Here is a 24,304-nt window from a genome sequence, read left to right as displayed (position 1 = left end):
CAATATTGATTCTTCCAATCCAAGAACATGGTACATCTCTCCATCTGCTGGTGTCATCTTTTATTTCTTTCATCAGTGTCTTATAGTTTTCTGAGTACAGGTCTTTTACCTCCTTAGGTAGGTTTATTCCTAGGTATTTTATCTTTTTCTTGCAATGATGAATGGGATTGTTTCCTTAATTTCTCTTTCCGATCTTTCATTGTTAGTGTATAGAAATGCAAGAGATTTCTGTACATTAACTTTGTATCCGGCAACTTTAGCATATTCATTGATTAGCTCGAGTAGTTTTCCGGTGGCATCTTTAGGATTATCTATGTATACTATCATGTCATCTCCAAACAGTGACAGTTTTACCTCTTCTTTTCTAATTTGTATTCCTTTCATTTCTTTTTCTTCTCTGATTGCTGTGGCTATGACTTCCAAAACTATGCTGAATAAGAGTGGTGAGAGTGGACATCCTTGTCTTGTTCCTGATCTTAGAGGAAATGCTTTCTGTTTTTCACCATAAGAATGATGTTTGCTGTGGATTTGTTGTATATGGTCTTTATTGTGTTGACATAGATTCCCTCTAAGCCCACTTTCTGGAGAGTTTTTATCATAAATGGCTGTTGAATTTTGTGAAAATCTTTTTCTGCGTCTATCGAGATGATCATATGGTTTTTCTCCTTCAATTTGTTAATATGGTTTATCACATTGATTGTTTTGTGTATATTAAAGAATCCTTGCATCCTTGGCATAAATCCCACTTGCTCATGGTGTATGATCCTTTTAATGTGTTGTTGGATTCTGTTTGCTAGTATTTTGTTGAGGATTTTTGTATCTATATTCATCAGTGATATTGGTCTGAATTTTCTTTTTTTGTGATATCTTTGTCTGGTATTGGTATCAGGGTGATGGTGGCCTCGTTGAATGAGTTTGGGAGTGTTCCTTCCTCTGCAATATCTTGGAAGAGTTTGAGAAGGATGGATGTTAGCTCTTTTCTAAATGTTTGATAGAATTCACCTGTGAAGCCATCTGATCATGGACTTCTGTTTGCTGGAAGATTTTTAATCACAGTTTCAATTTCATTACTTGTAATTGGTCTGTTCATATATTCTATTTCTTCCTGGTTCAGTCTTGGAAGGTTATACCTTTCTAAGAATTTGTCCATTTCTTCCAGGTTGTCCATTTTATTGGCATACAGTTGCTTGTAGTAATCTCTTAGGATGCTTTGTATTTCTGCGGTGTCTGTTGTAACTTCTCCTATTTCATTTCTAATTTTATTGATTTGAGTCCTCTGCCTCTTCTTCTTGATGAGTCTGGCTAAAGGTTTATCAATTTTGTTTATCTTCTCAAAGAACCAGATTTTAGTGCTATTGATCTTTGCTATTGTTTTCTTTGTTTCTATTTCATTTATTTCTGCTCTGATCTTCATGATTTCTTTCCTTCTACTAACTTTGAGTTTTGTTTATTCTTCTTTCTCTAGTTCCTTTAGGTGTAAGGTTAGATTGCTTTATTTGAGATTCTTCTTATTTCTTGAGGTAGGATTGTATTGCTATAAACATCCCTCTTAGAACTGCTTTTGCTGCATCCCGTAGGTTGTGGATCATCGTGTTTTCATTGCCATTTGTCTCTATGTATATTTTGATTTCCTTTTTGATTTCTTCAGTGATCTCTTGGTTATTTAGTAACGTATTACTTAGCCTCCATATGTTTGTGTTTTTGACGTTTTCTTCCTTGTAATTTATTTCTAATCTCATAGCATTGTGGTCAGAAAAGATGCTTGATATTATCTCAATTTTCTTAAATTTTCTGAGGCTTGATTTGTGACCCAAGATGTGATCTATCCTGGAGAATGTTCTGTGTGCACTTGAGAAGAAAGTGTAATCTACTGCTCTCAGGTGGAATGTCCTATGAATATCAATTAAATCTACCTGGTCTATTGTGTCATTTACAGCTTGTGTTTCCTTATTTTCTGTCTGGATGATATGTCCATCTGTGTAAGTGAGGTGTTAAAATCTCCTACTATTATTGTGTTACTGTAGATTTCCTCTTTTACAGCTGTTAGCATTTGCCTTATGTATTGAGGTGCTCCTATGTTGGGTGTATATATATTCGTAATTGGTGTATCTTCTTCTTGGATTGATCCTTTGAATCATTATATGTGACCTTCCTTGTCTCTTGTAACATTCTTTATTTTAACGTCTATTTTATCTGATATGAGTATTGCTACTCCAGCTTTCTTTTGATTTCCATTTGCATGGAATATCTTTTTCCATCCCCTCGCTTTCAGTCTGTATGTGCCCCTAGGTCTGAAGTGGGTCTCTTGTAGACAGCAAAGAGATGGGTCTTGTTTTTGTATCCATTCAGCCAGCCTGTATCTTTTGGTTGGAGCATTTCATCCATTCACATTTAAGGTAATTATCGATATGTATGTTCCTATGACCATTTTCTTAAGTGTTTTGGGATTTATTTTGTAGGTCCTTTTCTTCTCTTGTGTTTCCCACTTAGAGAAGTTCCTTTAGCATTTGTTGAAGAGCTGGTTTGGTGGTGCTGAATTCTCTTAGCTTTTGCTTGTCTATGAAGCTTTTGATTTCTCCATCGAATCTGAATGAGATCCTTTCCAGATAGAGTAATCTTGGTTGTAGATTCTTCCCTTTCATCACTTTAAGTATATCATGCCACTCCCTTCTGGCTTGTAGAGTTTCTGCTGAGAAATCAGCTGTTAACCTTATGGGAGTTCCCTTGTATGTTATTTGTCGTGTTTCCCTTGTTGCTTTCAATAATTTTTCTTTGTCTTTGATTTTTGTCAGTTTGATTACTATGTGTCTTGGAGGTCTCTCCTTGGGTTTATACTGCCTGGGACTCTCTGTGCTTCCTGGATTTGGGTGGCTATTTCCTTTCCCATGTTAGGGAAGTTTTCAACTATAATCTCTTCAAATATTTTCTCAGGTCCTTTCTCTCTCTCTTCTCCTTCTGGGACCCATATAACATGAATGTTGGTGTGTTAAATGTTGTCCCAGAGGTCTCTTAGGCTCTCTTCATTTTTTTTCATTCTTTTTTCTTTATTCTGTTCTGTAGCAGTGAATTCCACTGTTCTGTCTTCCAGGTCACTTATCCGTTCTTCTGCCTCAGTTATTCTCAGTTATTGATCCCTTCTAGTGTATTTTTCATTTCAGTTGTTGTATTGTTCCTCTCTGTTTGTTTGTTCTTTAATTCTTCTAGGTGTTTGCTCTTTAATTCTTCTAGGTCTTAGTTAAACATTTCTTACATCTTCTCTATCTTTGCCTCCATTCTTTTCCTGAGGTCCTGGATCATCTTCACTCTCATTATTCTGAATTCTTTTTCTGGAAGGTTGCCTATCTCCACTTCATTTAGTTGTTTTTCTGGGGTTTTATCTTGTTCCTTCATCTGGTACATAGTTCTCTGCCTTTTCATCTTGTCTATCTTTCTGTGTTTGTTGTTTTTGTCTCACAGGCTTGTAGTTCTTCTTGCTTCTGCTGTCTGCCCTCTGGTGGATGAGGCTATCTAAGAGGCTTGTGCAAGCTTCCTGATGGAAGGGACTGGTGGTGGGTAGAGCTGGGTATTGCTCTGGTGGGCAGAGCTTATTAAAATTTTAATCCACTTGTCTGCTGATGGGGGGTGGTGTGTTGAGTTCCCTCCCTGTTGGTTGTTTGGCCTGAGGCGACCCAGCACTGGATCTGGCACGTTCTTAAGAGGGACTCTTCAGAAGCCCCAGAGTCCTAATAACTGACTTGGGCTGCTGAATGTTGCCTTTAACTTTGCACTATTCTTCTTCAGTATTCATCTTCCAAATGTTTTTCTCCTTTGCTGTTATATATACAGGAAAGCAGGCCAAGAGTAAGGGAGCAATTTCTATGGTCTTCATTCCTGTAAAATCAGTCTGTAATTACAAGAAGTTTAAAAGTTCAGCATACTTCCAATCAATATTTCCCTAGATGTAGGATTAGCAGGACTTCTTTCTTCCCTGAAATAACCGATCTTCATTTTCCAACAAAGTAAAGTATGCTTCAAAGAATAAACAAGGACTATCTCAATTTAGTTCATTACTAAGGAATTAAATTTTTTTAAATTAATCCATCACAGGTCCATTTTTACTCTGATACATGAAAAATGAAGAATCATCTAAGCATAAAGAGTGAATGAATCTTTTTAGTCAAGCATTTTCCTGATGGTACAGACCTACACTTTTTATGATAATGAAATCATACACATAGGGAAACATCTTTATTTCGTATGTGTGTATATATATAAAGTGCAGCAATTATTTTCATCTCAAAGGAAATTTTGCAGCAAAGTTATAATGGAATCAAAGACTCCTTACTTAGTATTTCCAAACACCCAGTCTTTGTGTCTCAGCATGCAAGCTGCCTCTTCCTTCTCTGATTTTATCAGTAGGAAAACAATTTGCCTTCCTCTGAGTTCCGTTCTTCTGCTTTTCTCCTTTTCTTATGATTCTCATCCCTTTCTTTCTATTCTTACAATTATTTGCTGGTGTGCCTGTTCTGATTCCACTATAGCACTGTGATCTCACCAAAGGCAGGTATTATGTTTAATTCAACTTTCAATCCAGTTTAGCATCTGATAGAATGCATATGTATAAAAAATATTTGTTAGAGGATGACTTCATAAATTATTTATTTGATGCTTCTCTGCCATAATGCCCTTCTTGAAATAATAGCATTAAAAGGCCCAAAAAAAAGGGACAGGTATGTCTTGCATCTTATCTACAAAAGCATAGTTTTAACACTTCTGGCCTAAACTTTCTAACATGTTTGTTAGATAGAACTGAAGTTAATTAATTAAATGTTACAAAGAGCTTCTCTTACTTCTTAGGTGGGATTCTCTCTAAAAATAATTCTCTCTCCTCCTCCCACTTTGACACCCACTGAAAACTCTTACATACCAATCAAAACCCAGCTGAACTGTCACCTGCTCTCTGTGGCTGGGCCCTCACCTGGGTCTCTATACGTAATTCAATTATAGCACTAATCACATTATAGTTATTTGTTATTATATAAATCTTCAAGGATTTCAAGGGCAACAAGGTCCACTTCACTTCTATTTATGCCACTAGCACCTATTCCAATGAATGCCTGAGAATAAGTGTGCAGTAAATATTAAAGAGCATCGCAGACAAGTGCTGCATCAGTTAGTTCTTCTATTGCAGCTCAAATGGGTGACATTTTCACTAATATTAAAAGTAGTTTAAAAACTGCTAGTTAAGTCCCAATACTTTGTAATATAGACCACTGTCACCACCATCACCTAATGGAACTTCGGAGTAGTAGGTAGTGCATTTGGCATATCTACAGCAACAGTGATCCCACTTTCTCATTTCTATAATAGTGCTAAGCTTAATCACGACACGTTTGTACTTTGATGCCTATGAAGGGCTGAGCTTTGCAAGAAAATAGCTTGCAAATGTTTCTAAGAACTCACATTTATTTTGGCTCTTCTGATCACCATATCCGCTCTTGAGTTTTGATATGGGGTGGAGTAAACCTGTCACTCACTTCTCCTTTATTATGACAGCTGGTACTACTTGGCAATTACCCTGTTCAAATTAACCCTAAAAAAGCAATTTTTCACATTCAAACCTAAGACTGTGTCTATGTCCACTCCTAAACAATTGTCTAAGAAGTTTAAATTCACTTACTGAGCGAATTCATTTGTTCTAAATAAGACTGAAAAGCAAATAAACTAAAAGTTGCTTTGACAGGTTTTTTTTTTTTTTTTTAACTAAATTGGGCAGCATTGTGTAAAACACCAAGTAAAATACTAAATATATTTGGTATCTCCCTGTCTTTGTCCTTTCAAATGTATTGCACATTAGGCACAGATAATCCAGAATATTTTTTCTACTCTATTTGACCTAAAGGAAACTCAAACTCTTAATTCAAATATGTTAATGACTGGTAAAAGAGACACCTGACCAATTATTTTCTTGTTAAGGCAGTCCTTGATCCCAGTCTTTGTCTCTATGAATGTAGAGTTCATCTCATTGTTTTAGCCACATCAAAAGTAGGGCATGGCTAGACAAATATGCGTGATTTATAAGGGAGCCATATCTTAGTGATACAAAGCAAGCCGTTTAGTGTTTAATGGGGACCGTATGTTCAAAAGCCTCTTCAACTTATTTTTTTCTTTTCTGTTACATTGTAGAACAGAAACCCAACCTACTAAAAAAACAAGCTGAGAGACATAATCAAAGAACCAAAAATTTCTATAATTGTAAGTGCAAATCATTTACTCATATAACTCAACACAATAGATATTTATCAATTTTAACCATTATTCAGCATCAGTACACTTTGTACTCTGTCTAGATCTCTAACTTCCAATAAAAAATATCTGTACTAGTAGTAAATTCAGCTGCAACTTCCTAGAATTTTATAAGTGTTCTAAGAACACTGTGTATGAACAAGAGCTCACTTTTTTGCCTTAGCATCCTATTAAGATAATCTCCTACCTCCTCTTAAAGAGAAACAGATTGGGGAACTCAGAAAAAAAAAAAAAAAAAAAAAGAATGGTCTTCCTTTTATTTTCTTCACTCTCTGGTCTATGGTAATTGACATCGACAATACCACGCTCAATCACCTATCTCCCATGGGACAGCACTTTCAATTAAACCTTTTATTTCATCCAAGAATGCCTGTTCTCATTGACCACTGCACTTTTTATCTGTGGGTTTATGATAATCTAATGCACATCTCCACACAGGCAGAATGGCCTTATGAATCCTTACTGTTCTTATACCAGAAGAGAAGTGCAAAACAAAGTTAGCTCCTGCAGAAGGCGGGAAGGAAACCGCATTTGTTTAACACAGCGAGAGGCCTTTCACTACCTGCCCAGTGGCCTTGACCACTACGCTGCCCTGGCCTCTCAATGTGCCGGCTGCCCTTGCCTGGTTGCTCCTGCCTGATAAGACATGCCCACTCCCTAGAGAGCTACTGAGAGCTGAGGGTGAGAGACAACGCAATCTTTGGGTTACATTTTCAAAGGTTTGTGAAGGAAGTAAGACATTTACATGCTATCGGTATTCTTTTATGAAGAAACCCTGCAGGTTAAAGAGGAACCTCTGAACTACTATTTGACTGCAAAGACTGGGCTTTTAAAAAACTAAGCCTCTAGCTTGTTTGTAGGTATTTTGCCTTTACTTTCTTTCCAGCTAGGATGTATAGGATTTGGTTCCCAAAGTACACAAAGAGGTACAAAAAGAAGTACACAAATTATAGTGGCATGTTATTAACTTAACCACCATGAAAAATTACATATATATATATGTTTTTACAGTCATACTCAGGCAGCTGAGGATAAGGCTCGATCTAGTGTACGATCTAGTGCTCGATCTATCTCCTTACCATACGGGGAATAAGTCACTCTTATATAGGTCCTCACACGTGAACAAGTACAGCAGCCTTCATCTTTGTTTAATTTTCTTGCATGCCTACATAGCACATAAAACTATCAAGTTGATAATTACATTAATATTTATTTATATAATTTATTTACAACCTGTCTAGTATCCAAGAGGAACTGAGGTGGCTTGCATTAATAATTACATTGGAAATATCTGCCAAGTTTTCATCAAGGTGCTAGCGTTGACACAGTCATCTTTTTCTAATAGAAGGATCCAGAACCCAGAGATTTTTTTTTTAATTCCATTAAGGATGGCCAAAATATGAATGAATTGTGTTTGTAATTCATTCACTTTTCTCTATGCGTAATGGAAATAAGCTTTAAATAAACTGTGACTGTGGGTACAGACAAGGCAATTTCTAGTCAGAAAACAGGTTGTATGCTGTAAGTTGGTTTGTAAATTTGATTCTTGGGACTCGATTTTTTATTTTCCTAAAAAGAAATACTGGTAAATTGTGCCTAGGTTTCAATTAGCCAGCATGGTTTGTTCACTCTGCAGTATCTTCAAAACATAACAGTGCATAGGAATTTACATTCTATTGGATGGACTATATTTAAGAATGTTCTATGGGAAAATACACCTAAATTTCCAATTTAGGAAAGAAGGAACACATTCTCTTCTGAGCTAGCTATGGGAGAAGTCTGTTATGGTACCCATAGCAATCGTGGTGTCAGGAGACTATTAGAAGAAGGGCTCCATCTGTGTCCACTAACTACTATGGCAACAAGCACCACGATGGCAGGGGGTTGAAAAGGTGGCCAGAAGAGGGATATCTGTTGGCAATTTGTTAGCTCTACACTTACTTAGGAGAAGGCATTCTTTAGGTCAGAAGCTCCCAAGGCATTCTGAACTGTGGAACAAACACTCAGAGGTGGACTCCTGCTGCCCATTTATATACACAGATTATCCATAATTCAGGCACTGTCTTTATGGGGTGTCATGCCAAGATCTGATGCACAGAAATTCACAGAAATTTCCAGTAGGAAGAGATCTAAGAGACCATTTAGTTTAGTCTTCTCATTTTATAGATAAGGAAAGTCTTCTCCCATTTTACTGTCAAAATACTTCTTATTCTGATGATTTAATCTTAGTATTTATTAGTTTATCACTATCTACACTATCCAACCCTGACTCCTGGTCCCCAGTCCAGGTCGTGGGTGTCTACTATAGAGTAAACCTCTACATGGGATGGGAAAAAAAGGGAAAAGCATATCCCTCACCTAGGGAGAGAAGTATCCAGAATAGAGACAGCAATTTATGTTTAGCAAGAATGTCATGGTTAAAATGTTGCTAAACAGCAAAGTAGGGAAAGGGGAATGGCTTATAGACTTTTTATCTCTTGCACTCTATTTGCACTAAGAACTCGATAAAAGTTTTGTGAATACAATACAGAAAGGTAAGACCCAAGAAGTTAAATGGCCTTTCTAAAAACTCAACCATCCAGTGGAAGCCCTGGGCTGGGAACTGAATCTTACATCCCTGACCAATACTCATTCTGCTATAGAACAGTGTACTCACCAACTTTCCTAACCTAACGTGAGAGACTGCAATTTTGGTCCCAGTGAATTATGCCTTCTTGAAACATGACTACTGCTCTTTCTGTCCAAATGTAGAATCCATCCACCTCTCTTGTGAATCCTGATTGGCCACGTAACTTGCTTTGGCCAAGAGAATGAGGCAGAAGTAACATTGTGCAACTTGCAAGGCTGGGCTTTAAGAACACCTGCATCTTCTGCTTCTGCTGTCTTGAGAATGTCATGTAAGGAAGACGTACTGCCTTCTGGAGGATGAGAAGGCACATGAAGGAGAACCAAAGTGCCCCACCCAACAGCCAGCACCAACTGAAAGCCTTGTAACGGATGCCATCTTGGACTTTCCAGCCCAGTAGATGCTCCAGTTGAATGTAGGCTACACGAATAAGCCCAAACACAAAACTTATAAACGAAGACCTTACAAAAGAGGGCTTCAAATAGATCCTAAATTCACATTTGAGGGATTTCTTATGCTATCCCTAGCCAACAAGAATATCACTATAACCAAGACGCTTCGTTTCTCTACTCCTTCCTTTTCCTCCGTTTTCCTTCCTGCCTTTGGCTCATGCTTCTCCATATTCCTGGAAGTTTTTCCCTCTTTGCTTCTTTGAATTTATCCATGGCTCAACCAAAGTCCTACCCCATAAATGAAATTTTTCATGATTTAAAAACCCTTATTAATTTCTTTCTTTTTAAACTTCTAGTTCACTATTAATCTCTCAGCTTCTTCCTTAAATTTGTACACCTACTTCCTCCCACTAGCTTTCCCCACAGATGATAGGTACTATGCCATATTCTTACCCTGTTTCTCTAACGGCGCTTAGCATTGTCTATAAGCTCCGGTAGTTCAGGGATCACGATTTAGTGCATCTTAGAATACCCAGTGCCTGGTACAACACCTAGCATAAACAAACAATAAGTGTTTGATCAACTGAACTGGAAATAGATGTTCAGTAAAGATTTATTGAACAACTGGGTCCTGTTATCATCAATGTAGATCCAGACATAGAGGGAAAGGGAGGCCCAAGAAGACAATTCTCCTGAACATCAGTCTCTTTGTGTATCATGGATGAGAAGCATGTGATCTCAGGGAGATGGAGTGCAAGCAAGTCATGGGTAACATGCTGTGGTTGGGTGTTTTTGTGTTTTGCCACTTTCTGGTTTTTTGTTTGTTTGTTTCTGTGTGTTTTTCCCCTCCAGCGGGAAGTCAAGGGTCTACAGTTGAAAGATGTAGCTGCTAGGAAGGAGAGAAGGGAGCCCTGTTGAGTCAGGCTGAAAGTCTGTAACACCTGGAGGGTGCTAAGGCTGACAGTTCCATAAACCAGGAGCCAGAGGCACCAATATTTATGCAACAAAGACCAGCAAGGGGAGGCTTTGTTGTTCTTGGGGATGATATATTTCTCCATTCTACCACCATCTTCATCTACCGCTTGGCATTTTAATGTAGTTTAACATAATATACTATTACCTTCCTCTTCGTCACCACCTGGCATTTTAATGTAATATAGAAATAAAAATATTCTGCAATTGAGAGATACCATACTAAGTGTTATTTGCTTCCAGAAAGGCAGGATGATAGGTTAGAGCAAGAAAGAAATGGAGAGAAGCAGGAAAAGAAGAGAAAGAGGAAATATAAGAAAATTGAAATAACATTTTAAGCTGTTAAACAATCCTTCCTTAGGTCCTAAGCCTCTAAGAAATGCAAAGAATTAATTACGGAAAGACTCGGTGATAAAAGTCCTTCATATAACTCAGTAAGTGGCCAGGAAACATAATTGAGCTCGTTTATAATTGAATATCCTGCCACTGGGGCAGATTTAAAGAAGGGTATACTTAAAGAGATATAACAATATTAAATGTCCTTTTGTCTTCTTAACATTGTGATAAAACATTCTTTTTTAAAGAGAGAACTAAGACTGGGGTGGGGCTTTCTTTAGGCAGCAACAGGAATTGAATAGTACATGATTTGTACTTGGGCATCTTAATTTAAATAATTCTAATATCTTAAAGAAAAATGCATCTTAACTCCTTCGATGTTTTATTGTATCTGACAAGTTCAGTAGAAGGGCACCTATCTACTGGTGCATTATGCATCATACGTTCTGCACACTCATTAAAAATAATGAGAACATATTTAAAAGTCATTGCCCAGAGAATCTTTAGGGACGGGGCATGGGAAGAGGTAAGTGGCAACAGATTGTTACTTAAGTGTCTATCTCTGTTTTATCAGCCCTTAGGAAAAAAAAAAAGAAAAGAAAAGTAACAATCTTAAGCTGATATTCTTTAACGACAAAGATCACACATTTTCTTGAAAAACAGGCAGATGCAACATGTTCAAACCTCTCGGTATACTTTCAAAGTGAAAGGGACTCTCGCGGCAGTTTCACATATGTGGTATTTACTTTGATAACAGCTGGAAAAGTCGACCACAACCAATTATGGAAGTACTTTTTTCCCCTTAATCTTTAAATATCCTTTACAAAATGAACGCATTTCCTTATCTTACAGCGAATGTACCTTAACAAATGTACTGATCACAGGCATCGGGGTAATTAGGCAAATCAAGGTCATCCCTGAGCTTGGTAACACCTTCTTATCCAGCTGTTCCATAGCAACAGCTGGCATGAATTACTGGTAACATTTTGCTAACTGGATAGTAAGAAGGATACAGTCTGTGGCTGGTCACAATATTCCTTTTTCTGAGCTGTTTAAACATGTATATTCAGAACACTCTTCTTTTTTCTAGCCTCCGGAAGCCTAATCATGGCCACAGTGGCCACTAATAAGACATATGTCTTGTACCATGAGAGTACGGCCAGATCTCATGGCTCTTCATCCTTAACTTTGCAAGAGAATGTAATTAGGCCCCAGTCCTCTGAATGTCAGGAGAGCTTCTTTTCAGCACAGAACACTCCTCCTTGAACCCCTTCCGCACTCCAACAAAACCAGTCTTGTGATAAAACCCATTAAGTATTTCATTCTGACACCTGGAAGCCATACAACCAGGCAAAATGGCCAGCACTTCCACCATCTGTTTTAATAATGCTGAACCAGAGCATTTATCATCATCTATTTTATCAAGACTAGATTTTGCTGACAAGGGTTCAGTAAGATTCTTTTAGGTATGAGCACTTCCCAGGGAGTAGCAGATGACTATTAATCCCTCAGCCTTGTGGGTTCTTGAATGCATTTTTAAAAATTGGCAGAGATTAAGGGTCTGGTCTTTTAGTACACAGCACAAGTGAGAAGGCACGATGCTCACCTCAGTGAGGTGGAAGTCTTCCTTTAAAAATATTTCTGATTTTGACAAACAGTATAAATTTTGGTACAGGGCAATATCTCTGTGCCTCATTTTTTGCCACCTTTAAAATGAGATAAATGGGAACAACTAAGCATAGTGGCTCTGTGACAGTACACGAGGATTACTTTCTCAGGAACTTTACAAACTTTGACCTGAATTCAACACAGCAGAATGGGGATGGTAGGTTATGGTCCATGCACGGGGCCAGTGGAGGATACCTTACCTGCAGCACACCATGTTGGAGATAAAATAAATGTAACTGCAAACAAATGCCAATAACCCAATCTTCTAAGCTTCCCTAAAAGTACCTCCCTTTGGTATGTGTCTAAATCTACAAGTTACAAGGTGGCACATAACACACTTTGAGCACAATCAAATTGAGAGTGAAAATTTTAAAGCACAATCGAGTTGGGCATGAAAAAGTCAAGTACAATTGAGTTTGCCTAAATGAATCAGGTGTAATTGAGCTGAGTAACTGGATTGCGTTCAGTACTGGCCCTTTGCCAAAAGGAGGGGCACGTGGCTAAAGATACGTAACTCAATTGCGCTTGAAATTTGCACTGAATACCTTTTTCTTTTTCTTTTTCTTTTTTTTTTTTTTGCGGTACGCGGGCCTCTCACCACTGTGGCCTCTCCCACTGTGGAGCACAGGCTCCGGACGTGCAGGCTCAGCGGCCACGGCTCACGGGCCCAGCTGCTCCGCGGCATGTGGGATCCTCCCGGACCGGGGCACGAACCCGTGTCCCCTGCATCGGCAGGCAGACTCTCAACCACTGTGCCACCAGGGTAGCCCTCACTGAATACTTTTCACAGAGCAGGAAATTGTTTGCAGAACAGAAAGATAAAGTTGAAAATGTGATTACTGAAGCTAGTCAGCTACAGGCAGTAAGTTATCCTACAGGCCTTATTACACTCTACAACTAAACCACTATTCCAGTGGTTCTCAAATTTGAGGGAGCATCAGAACTATCTGGAGTGCTTGTTAAAATACATCTTTGAGCTCCACCCCTAGAGTTTCTGATTTCTTAGCTCTGGAGGGAGCCTGAGAATTTGCATGTTTAACAAGTTCCCAGGTGATGCTATACTGCTGGGCTGAGACCATGTTTTGAGGACCATTGTTCTAACACGTTATTGTAGCCAAGATTGAAACATGTTAAAAGTACTTTAAAATACTTTTAATACTTCAAAAATACCTCTAATGTTTTAAAATAAAAAGTACTTATACTTATTGTTTTTATATGTCTTTACAAATAAACTGTACAACTAGACCATGCAAATGTCTTCTTCATGATAATTTAAACTACCTAAACTGTCATGTATATTTATTTTAAAAAAAATTAATAGATTTTTATTGGAGTATAACTGCTTCACAATACTGTGTTAGTTTCTGTGGTACAACAAAGTGAATCAGCCATATGCATACATATATCCCCATATCCCCTCCCTCTTGCTTCTCTCTCCCACCCTCCCTATCCCACCCCTCTAGGTGGTCACAAGGCACCGAGCTGATCTCCCTGTGCTATGCAGTGCTATGCAGCTGCTTCCCACTAGCTAGCTATTGTACATTCGGTAGTGTACATATGTCCATGCCACTCTCACTTCGCCCCAGCTTCCCCCTCCCACCCTGTGTCCTTAAGTCCATTCTCTATGTCTACATCTTTACATTTAATACTAACTATCCTTATCCTCATTGTCTTGTGTGTAATTAAAGTTGCTAGTGCCCTGATATCTAAGGAAGTCTCTGCATATTTTTTGTTTTAAAATGATTGTAGCAGGATGGATAATGCATTCAATACAGACTAGATATAGATCAGGGGTAATAGCTGTTCTAGCAATACCTTTTCCAGCTTTCTATATTGTCTACTTTAATAATGCATAGCTTTCACTTATTCAGTCAACAAATATATACTGAGCACACAGTGTGCACCAGGCATGGGAAATAACAGGAGTCAATACTATTCGACACCTACCACGTGTTAGCATCCATGCTCAACTAATTCTCACAACAACCCTACAAGGTAGGTGCTATCATCATCCTTATTTGACAAGTGAAGAAACTGAGGCAGAGAGGTTGAGTAAGATTGTGAAGCAGGGATTCAGCCCATGAGACTCCCAAACCTGGACTCTTAATTGCTATTTGTCTACAGTTCTTAAGGTGACTCAGAAGCATGGTAAGTTTTGAATATAAATGGAAAACTAAGTGAGGCTCCATAACCCAGACTTGGGGGTTCAAGGAGGCTCTGTAAGTGAATGTCTTAAGGAGTTGTACAGTGAGAGGGAAGGGAGGGGGTGTCCTAAGGAGAACGAAGTCTCACAGCAATTGACTGACAAAGAGAGGGCACTGGTAATGTTTTAAACAAGTGAAAAAAAAGTTTGGAATGACTAGAGAGCAGGGAGAAGGCAAAAATGCTGATGATCACTGGCCATAGACCAGCTTGGGATCCATGAAAGGAACACAATTCTAGGCCAAAAATAATCGTTTTCTTCTCCAAACCTGCCTATGTATCTTCTGTCTCTAGATAGAAGAACTCAAACTTGGGTTTGAGATCCAAACTCAAAACTTGGGTAGATTTGATATATCTCATTCCATTACCCTAACATCTATCACATGCCAAAGCCAAAGTTTCTATTTCCATACCCCTCTCTGTTCCCAATGAGTGGGAAGCCCTAACTGTGCACTTAATCTCTCTTATTTAGATGAGCAATAACGATAACAAGTAACATTTGCTGAATCCCATTCTATGTGCCCTATACATGCATCTCATTTAATGCTAACAAACAGTCTCTAAGGTAGACAAAATCTGATCCCCATGTTTGTGATGAGTGGGGGCATAGGGAAGTAACTTAATTGTGACCATTCAGCCAATCAGTAGGAGAGCCAGGATTCAACCCAGGTCTGACTAAACCCAGCTCTTAAGCTCCCCGTCATTACAGTCTAGTGAACTGCAACAGATTCTAGCAGGTATCCTAATACCTTTTCACCCCTTACAAACAATACTACTCATGATAGCTCCTTGCTCAGTAATCTACCAGGATGGGCTACTTACTATCTCCTTGATGTATTTTGTATTTTCCAGCCTCTGAGTATCTGAAGACGCTATCTCCTTCCCCCTGTAGCTCTGCATTTTGAAATCCTACTCAATCATCAAGATTCTTCTCCAATACCATTAGGTTCTTAAAGGTTTTTTGGTCCCCAACTTTGAATTCCCGTAACACTTTATTTGCATAATTTGATCAACTCATCACTCTTTTTTCTTTATGGGCTGGAAGCTTCTTGAGGACAGGGACACATCTTGTTGATTCTGGAGGCCATGCTGCAGAGCCTTGACTACTGGTTGAACAGAAATGCAGTAAGAAGGAAACTGAAATTACTGTAGAAAGAGGCAGAAGTGGAGATTGTATCTTAGCAAGGACTCCATTTGAAGTCATAGAACTGAGTTACTTGGAGAATCTATAAAATATAGCAATGCATTTTGGTTTTTGCATAATTATTTAAATTCTAAAACATAACTCTTGCACCCTTGGTTTAGGTAGAAAAATCATTCTGAAACCATCCTTCAATTTCTGCTACTTATCCACAAATAACCACTATAATATTCATTCCTCCTTAAGTACCTTGGTTAATTAAGCATGGAATCATTTTGAATCAAATAGCCAAAGGGAATAAAATGTCAGTTAAATGAGGTTCATCTAAGTTTCCAAGCTAAAATTCTTGCATGGTTCACGATGTTAAATAATTTGACATCTGAGGTGTGAATTTTTCACTTAGGAAGAAGATAGAGTAAACCGTGAAGGGGTTGGGGCTATGTGCCATTTGCTAAGGTGGTTACCGGGACTGGTGGAACAGTAGTGCTGGAATACACCGATCTCAGCAACTATTAACAGAGCCTCCACATACTCATGCACCAGTTTTTTCTCAGCAAAAGCGATGTTCCTGAGGGAAGGTCAGATCAGCATGACAAACATGGCTAACTTTGGGATCTCAATCATTCCAGGCAGGAGCAACTTGCTTGCTTGAAATGTAGGTATTGCCCCTTGCAGAGGCCAGTGCTTAATAGCGGGCAAACGTGGCAGGTAGAAATTATAAATACATTTGAAATTTTCTCAGCTTGTTTTACCCACCAGGGTTTGCTGTGATTTTCAGGATAATTTAAAGATAAGGCAGCAGGTCAGAACATGAAACGTTAAACAGGTTAACAATGAAATGGCAGAATACTTCTTTTTTCCCCCGTAAACAAAAGGAGACAGCCACATACATGTACACATACATGCACATACGTGGCAAATAATAAAGTGCTGCTTTCTCTGAAGTTCTTAAAAATACAGGCCTGGAATACATAGAAAACCTTTAGTTTTTCAGAATCTTTTCTGAATGGAAAGAGAGCTTTATCTGACACTTTGCACAAGATGAAAATAATTTTAGGTATCAGGGATGGAAAAGAACTTGCAGACCATGTCTCTCACAGAACAGACCAAACAAACCACCGAATAAGTAGCATAGTTTTTGTTTCAAGTACAGGCGCAGATACAGCAGTTTCACCTTCTGATTCTATTACCAACACTAATCTCAAAGTCCCTTTTGCAAAAATGTTCCTTATGTGAACACCTCTTTAATAAACTCTCACCCAGTAAGGGGATGAGAACATCAAAGGATCTTCTGGACTGGGATTCTGGAAAGATTACTTTTGAAGCACAGTTCTTTTGGTAAAAATACTAGAAAGAGCTAAATAGTAATGATGCTATTAAATGATGTTATTATATAAATTCCTTTCATTCGATTTTCAACCCAGACTGCCACAGATGGAAAGAAAGTTGGCTAAACGTGCTGCTATACTTGTGATACTAACCAATTACTCCGGAAGGAAGACATGGACCAGCAAATACAAGCGTTCAGCACAGTTCTCTGATGTGGCAAGTCAGGAGAAATGACCAGGAAATGGATGCTGAGGCCTTTGGAATGACAGAGGGTCACATTCGAGAGACCATCCTATATTGGGCCTTCCTGTGGAACTGCTGACCACATGCTCCCTTGGCTGTGAGCGTTAAGACTTCACAGGAAGCTAATGATAACAAGGAAGTAAGGAAGATTTAACTGTCAGAAAATAGGCAGAGCAGTGCTGTTAAGAGGGTACAGAGCTCACGAAATAGCACAGCTTAACAAAAGGGAGAGGACAGTTTCTCTGAACAGGAAACCAATAAACAGTTTGTTTTCTTCAAAGGAGATAGAACAAGACAAAAGCAGGAAGTGCTGTCCTTCCTTCATCCTGCCAGATTTTCAATGGCAAGTCAAGTGTGTGCATCAATCACAATAAGGGAGAAGAGACCAAAATGATACCACCTTCAATTTTTTGAAAGAAAAATACAAAGATGTATCACGTCGCACACTCTTCTTTATTCTGTGCTTTCAAATAGTCCAGTGCCACACTCTGAGTATTTCCCACTGAAATAGCCCATGAATGCCAAACATGACCTCTTTATAAACTTCCTGCAGAGTTCCTGCTGTTTAGCATTCAAGACAGGTATTTGGGCTGGAAAAATAATATTATTCCACATTTCTCCAAAACAAAGATTCTGGGTCCACATTACTTCAGTGCTTGTTAGCCTCAAAGGCCCTTGCTTTGCTGTGGTTACAAAGAATATTCCACATATTTGAACAGTTAGAAGTCAAATATTTTTCAAAGAGACTGTTTGCCAGAGAATTCTAAGAGAATGGACACTAACCACATGCCCTCCAAATTTTGTATAACAAAGAAAATGATGAGAACAAAGAATTTATTTTCACTTATAATCTCATAGTCGCACAATTAATTTAATATGCTCCCTGGTGGGCTTGGCCTATGATATCACTTTCTGGGATAGAAATCCAATTTCACTAAATTATATTAAATGAGAGTGAAATAATATATACAGACTGCCTGGCTTGGAAATTTGGTGGGTTACACAAATTTTGTCTGTAATTCTGTATTTTGGATACCAGAATACATATTAAAATAATGAAAAAGAAAACAATCAAGGTTCAAAATAGTGGTTAATCCCAGGTAAGCCTGCATAAATCTATTTACCCCATAATACCTATACAGTATTGTGCTTACAATACCACAGAAGTGGTAATGTACTAGAAGAAACAAGTATAGCTAACATATTTAGTACTTACAATTGACCAGAAGCAACACTTAGAGCTTTGCATGCATCATCTCTTTTAACTGTCACAGAAATCTAACGATACAGATGAGGACTGAGCCTCAGAATGATTCTGTGATCTGCTCTGGATCACACAGCAGGTAGTAAGGACAGAAGTTGAGCTTCAGAGACAATAGTAAATGCTAAGAAACCTAGGCATCTAGTTCCTGCTGACTGTGGGCCCATGGACACATGGCCCATGGTTACTCAACCACCCTGAGCCTCTGTTTTCTCAGCTACAGAAGTAGAGCTGGACTCACAGATTCTTTCAGCTCCCTTTAGTCCAAAAATTCTATTATTCCATTTGCTAACTTCTAGATGTAATCGTCTTTGACTAAAAATGCTTCCAGAGTTTCAAACTTGAATAAGATCAGCATCCCTTTCCCCCTTACTGGGGGCAGGGGTGGGAGTTAGTGGGGATAAGGGGGGCTGGGAGAGCTTATAGGAAGAAGGAATTAGCTGTGCAGTTGGGAATTCTAGAGGACATATGGAAAAGGGGTATACCTAACCGTTAGATGGGGAACGAGGGACTCCTGAGTGTTGGAGTTCCTAGCTGGAGCTCTGCTATTGGGTTCCTCCGCATGCCTAGGGGCTGCCTGGAATATTTCTCTCTATATGCAGGATTTTACTCCTCCCAGGACCACAGTTCAAAAGAATACACAATCAAAACTTCTTTCTTAGTTCTCCTATCCCTGAAACAAGTACATAGTCCTACTGAGGTTTTCTAACCACTTTTATCACCAGCAACCAATGAATTAAATAAGAAGTGTAAGGGCTTCCTGCTATATATCCATGCTGCCCCCTTTTGCGTTGTTTCTTTTCACTTTGACCCTTGTAGAGAAAGACCAACGTCTTTGGATAAATAAAAGATTGAGGGAAAGAATCCATCTGAATTTAGAGAAAAAAAATCTAGACTTCGAGTTTTGACAGCATTTCTCTTTAGGAAGAGTCCGGAGCTTCAGTGAGGAGATGAGGCCGTAACTCAAGGTTCTGCCTTCCAAAGCGCTGAGCGTGGAGGAGTCCACTAGCGGAAAGGAGGTGGGGAGTGCATCTCCCCTTTCCTATTTTACCATGGATCTTCTCAAAGCATAAAAGAGGACAAGAGGAAAAATGGATAAGATGATGGGAAAGATGACGAAGGATCGAAAGGAAACTCCATGGTACAGAAACATGGAAGGAAGGGGTTCCTTTGGCCAGTACTAAGGAGGGTTAATATATAAGAGAGGAGGTTCAGGAAGGCTGTATATTCAAATATGGATATAAACACATGTAACAGAATATTAGACCCAGAGTAGGTATCTTAGAGGTTATCTAGTCTTATCACCTTACCAACAGGAGAACTGTTTCTGGAGCATCTTTGACAGATGGTGAGGCAGGTTCTGTTTCAGTATGCTAAATAACCTGTTTCCATCTTGGACAGCTTCAACAGTTAGAAAGTGCTTGTAACATTATCACTCCCAACTATTTGTCTTGGAACAGGCTCACATAGGACAGGAAATTAGTCTTAATTATTTTTGTATCCCCAGAACCTCCAAGTTAGTGCACAGCGCATGCTCAGTAACTTGTTTGTTGGATTAATGCATAAATAAATTAATGGATATAAACTATCTGAAGAAACAGACTAAAATTTACTTTCCAATCCATACAATAACTCTTTATATATGTGATAGCAATTATCAGTACTAAACTTTTTTTTTCAAGTTAACTATACTCAATTTTCCCAACACTCACTATTCTGATGATCTAACTCGGGGAACCTATCATATTACCCATATGTGCCTTTGTCATTTCTTGTATAGATTCAAAGGAAATAAAAAACAAAGGGTAATTAGAAGTCCTTTGACCACATCTATTCTACTTTATTATTAGCCATAAAAGTCCTTCGAAGTTTCTAAAGCCTCCTTAAATATTTCAATAATAAATATTATGTGTTCATTGTAAAAAAAAAAAAAAAAAGAGAAAATAAAAATCTCTCATAATCCCAACAATCTGAGTGCATCTCCTTCCAGCTTTTTAAAAAAGATTTTTAATGTAATTTGTCATATTGCATATGTCATTTTATACCCAACTTTTTACTTAATATCCTATGAACATTTCTCATATTATTATTAATTCCTCACAGAGACCATTTTAAGTACTTACTATATTTCATTGGAAAGCGATGCAGTTATTTATTTAACCAGTACCTTCTTGTTGTACCATGCCCAATATATCACTATAATAAATAGGACCGGAGAAAAAAATCAATATAGAAGAATTTTTTCCACATCTTTGATGATCAGTTTAGGACAAATTGCTAAAAGTATAGTTACTAGGTCAAAGGGTACACTTTTTTTTTTTTTTAAAGGGTACACATTTTTAATAAGACTTGAAATTCTCTCTCTTGAGATGCCTTTCCTAGCCTTCAATACTAGGTTAAATTCCCTTGTTATATATTACTGTAGCACTCCACAGTTTGCTTTCATAATCTTCATCACCGTTTTAAATACTTGATTATATTTTAATTTCCCTTTGACTGCTAACTGCACTAAGGTAGGGCCATGAACATTTCTGCTGGTTGTGTTTTGCACAGGGCCTAGCCCATAGCACATATTCAATGTGCATTTTATTTTATCAAATACGGTTAAATTGCCTCCTTGAAGGGTGTTTGAATTCGTACACTTGAAGCACTGTTTGCAGTTACCTACCTCACTGCATCATTACATCATCATCACTAAAACAGTGATACCCCAAATAGGGGCAAAACACTGTAAGTGTGATTCACTTCTTTTCTTTTTTTTTTTTTTTTTAACAAATGAAGCCCATGACTTAGAACCCATTTCTCAGCTATTATGAATTCACTGAGTGTATTATGTTCTGTATTGAAAATTCAGTAAGACTGTGATCTGAACATTACCAGCTCTCGGGGCAGAAAAGTTCCTTCCTGGCGGGCGATGACCAGTGATGCGGTCTCTCCCTGCTTGGTGCTCCTCAGCATGGCCACGAGCTCTTCCTGAGTTCGTCCAGTCACATCTCTGCCATTTACCTAATGCAGGCAACCGTATGAGCAGCCACAATTAAAACACTTGCCATCCCCTTCCGCCCTAGATGGTTTTTGAAAGCAAGCAGCAAATGGGCTCCCATGATCAGTGAAGCTCTGGAAAGACGAAAACTGAATACATGAGCCCAAACCAACTATGTTTATGATGCTAGCAATATACCAACCATCATTATTGTGGTGCTGGACAGTCTCAGACATTCAGTAATTGGCATCAGCAGTTTTCCCTAAGACATCACATTCTTAGCAAGGACAAATCAAACTGACAGATACCAGAGAATGATTCCTCAAGTAGGAAGGAAGCTGATTTCAAACGCTTAGCTGTTACCATTCTCTGCCGAATACAAACAGGAGAAATGGACCGTTATCACACAGTCAATTCTTGAGGCGTAAGTTTTTTTGTTATAATTCTACAATTTTCCATGTTTAGAAAATGATAGTCATCAGGTTCCCATAGATTATTGGAGATTGTAATTTGGAGCTACATTAGTCATTTGGCCCATTTTCTATCATGATCTAGAACTATATAAAAAGCTATAGTGCTACTTCCATGCCATGAGAAAGTTCCATGGAACCAGCCAGTTTCAACGAATATGATTTCTTGAAAGGTAAATTGACAGTATATATTTAGCCAAGAAGATGATGCTATCAAACAAAAATAAATGACAAAAAAAAAAAAAGCCTCTTGCTTTGGGTATTCCAAATACTTCTCTATATGCATAGACCAACCTGAGACAGGCTGACCCACTCTTGGAGAAGTTTAAGGAAACAGTTACAAGGGCTTGGGTGCAACTTTGAAATCCTTAGCCCTAACTGAATATATGATGAACTCGTGGATTTGACCCAAATTCCCCAGGGCCTCTAAGAGGCAGAAGTAAGAAAGAGCAGATAGGGAAAACTTTTCAATATTATTTGGCCCCATATCATGGTCCTTATTGAGGACTTACAAAGATAGGCTATTTATTAACCAGTTTTCTAATTAAAGTCCTTATCTTGTCTATAAGTACAGTTTTCAACATACTGAATTCAAAATTTAATACATTTTATATACTTATTTCAAACACCAAGAAAGATTTTATTGAAGATATGCATTCTAACTCTTACCTCCAAAATTCTGTCCCCTGATTGTAGGCGGCCATCTTTTATTGCTGCTCCCTTTGGTAAAATGTTTTTTACAAAAATGGGACCAGGACCATGTATGGAAGAATCTCTGGTAACCACAGTGAAACCAAGTCCTTCAGGTCCTAGTATATAAGACCAGGAAAACACATGGTCACCTTCAGCAGGAATAATATTATATTCAATTTTAGAGTTAAATCCACCTGATTTAGACCAATGCAGAATAAGTGAAATACTGTCATTCCAGTAAATATTTTAAAAATGCTTCAGTTTTTCTGGTTTTAAATACAGATTACAGTGCCTTACAGGCCATGATTGTATCACAGTGAATTTAGGGCCAGTGTAGATATATAACACTTTTGTTTACTAAGGTCCTAGAAGAAATACCACATGTTATCCATATACCTGGGAGACTGATTTCTCAGTAAACCATAATCTGACTTCATACTTTCCTGAGAAGCAAGAGGCCATCTGACATGTCAGGCTTTCAATCAACTAGCCAGCCTGTGGTTCCCCCTCCCCCTGAGTCTCCATTCCTTGTGTACTGCATCCCATTGTCCAATCACTCGTTCCTGTTACTCCTGTCCCATTCTCTTGCATCTCCAGTTTCTCTCTTTGAGTTTATGCCTTTTTTCACTCTATGTGAAGGCATGCTTAGATTTCTCTACCCTAAAGAATCCTTACGTCAATCCTACTGCTTCTTCAATCTTCCATCACCAACTACCTACCCATGACCATATCCAGTCATTTTTCCTATTCTGATCTTTCCCCTTTTCTAGCTTTGACACTTCTCACCAACCATTTTCTTGAAATTAACTCCCCCCTTGGTATTCATGTTTTTAGTTTCTGATTATTTTCCTGCCTCTCTGATCACAACATGTCTGTCACTCTTTCTCTTACCCGTCGTTCTCCCACATAAACATAGATGTTCCCCAAGGATCTGGAACAATTTGTCCTCTAGACTTGCCTGGCATGCTCCTGTCTCCAACTACCATCTCCCTACAGATGACACTTACATCACTTTGTTTGTCTCTAATCTCTCTGGTGTCAGTCTCCAGGATATTACCATGCACGTTCTTTCACAAGCATTTTAAACTTCACTATGAACTTCCTTCTCCAACCCGGATCCTTGCCTTTTCTACTTAAAATTCTAATTTCTCGTAATGGTATCACCATTGCACAAGCCACCCTGGCCGAAAACCTCAGCAATAACAATAATTCCTCTGTCTTCCTGCCTACATCCAGTCAGCAATTTAGGCATACATATTATATTCAGACAGACACCGTGCACCCTTGACTGAGCCCTTGTTGTATGCTCTCTTCTTTAGTATATCTTTTCCTGTCAGATTAATCTTCCCGAAACACAGGTGTGGGATGTAATATTCTTTAGTTTTGCATTCAAGGCTTTTTGATGGATTTTTAAGGTCACATTCCATGTCTGATTTATCTATTCTCAAAGCACTCAACCCCATGTTTTATACATAGCTGCACAATTTGTATGAAAAGCACAAGGGATGCATTTACATAAAAAGCCTAATCGTGCCTCCTATCGATACATTTTCTTCCCTGTATAGAATTCTTATAGGAGGACAAAATTTTGACCAGAGGGTTTTTCAGAATAATCTCTATATCCCAATTAAAGGTACATGTAATTTGCTTTAGATACATGTGAATAAGTATTCTAAAACTACCTTGTGATCATTACATTTCCC

At 38.3% G+C, this 24,304-nt stretch overlaps 1 protein-coding gene across 2 annotated transcripts in view; it reads right to left on the bottom strand.

The window, feature by feature from the left end:
- PARD3B (par-3 family cell polarity regulator beta) overlaps nucleotides 1–24,304 on the bottom strand; it is a 1,038,680-nt gene that overhangs the window by 473,140 nt on the left and 541,236 nt on the right. For both annotated transcript variants that reach the window (XM_079924321.1, XM_079924322.1), the window contains exons 9-10: nucleotides 22,578–22,717; nucleotides 21,333–21,461 (exon numbers count right to left, since the gene is read on the bottom strand). In XM_079924321.1, coding sequence (XP_079780447.1) covers nucleotides 21,333–21,461; nucleotides 22,578–22,717 — 269 coding nt within the window. The remainder of the gene's footprint in view (nucleotides 1–21,332; nucleotides 21,462–22,577; nucleotides 22,718–24,304) is intronic.

This window comes from Stenella coeruleoalba (genome assembly GCF_951394435.1).
Source record: "Stenella coeruleoalba genome assembly, chromosome: 6".
NCBI classification, from domain to species: domain Eukaryota; kingdom Metazoa; phylum Chordata; class Mammalia; order Artiodactyla; family Delphinidae; genus Stenella; species Stenella coeruleoalba.
This window is presented reverse-complemented; position numbering and strand designations above follow the sequence as displayed.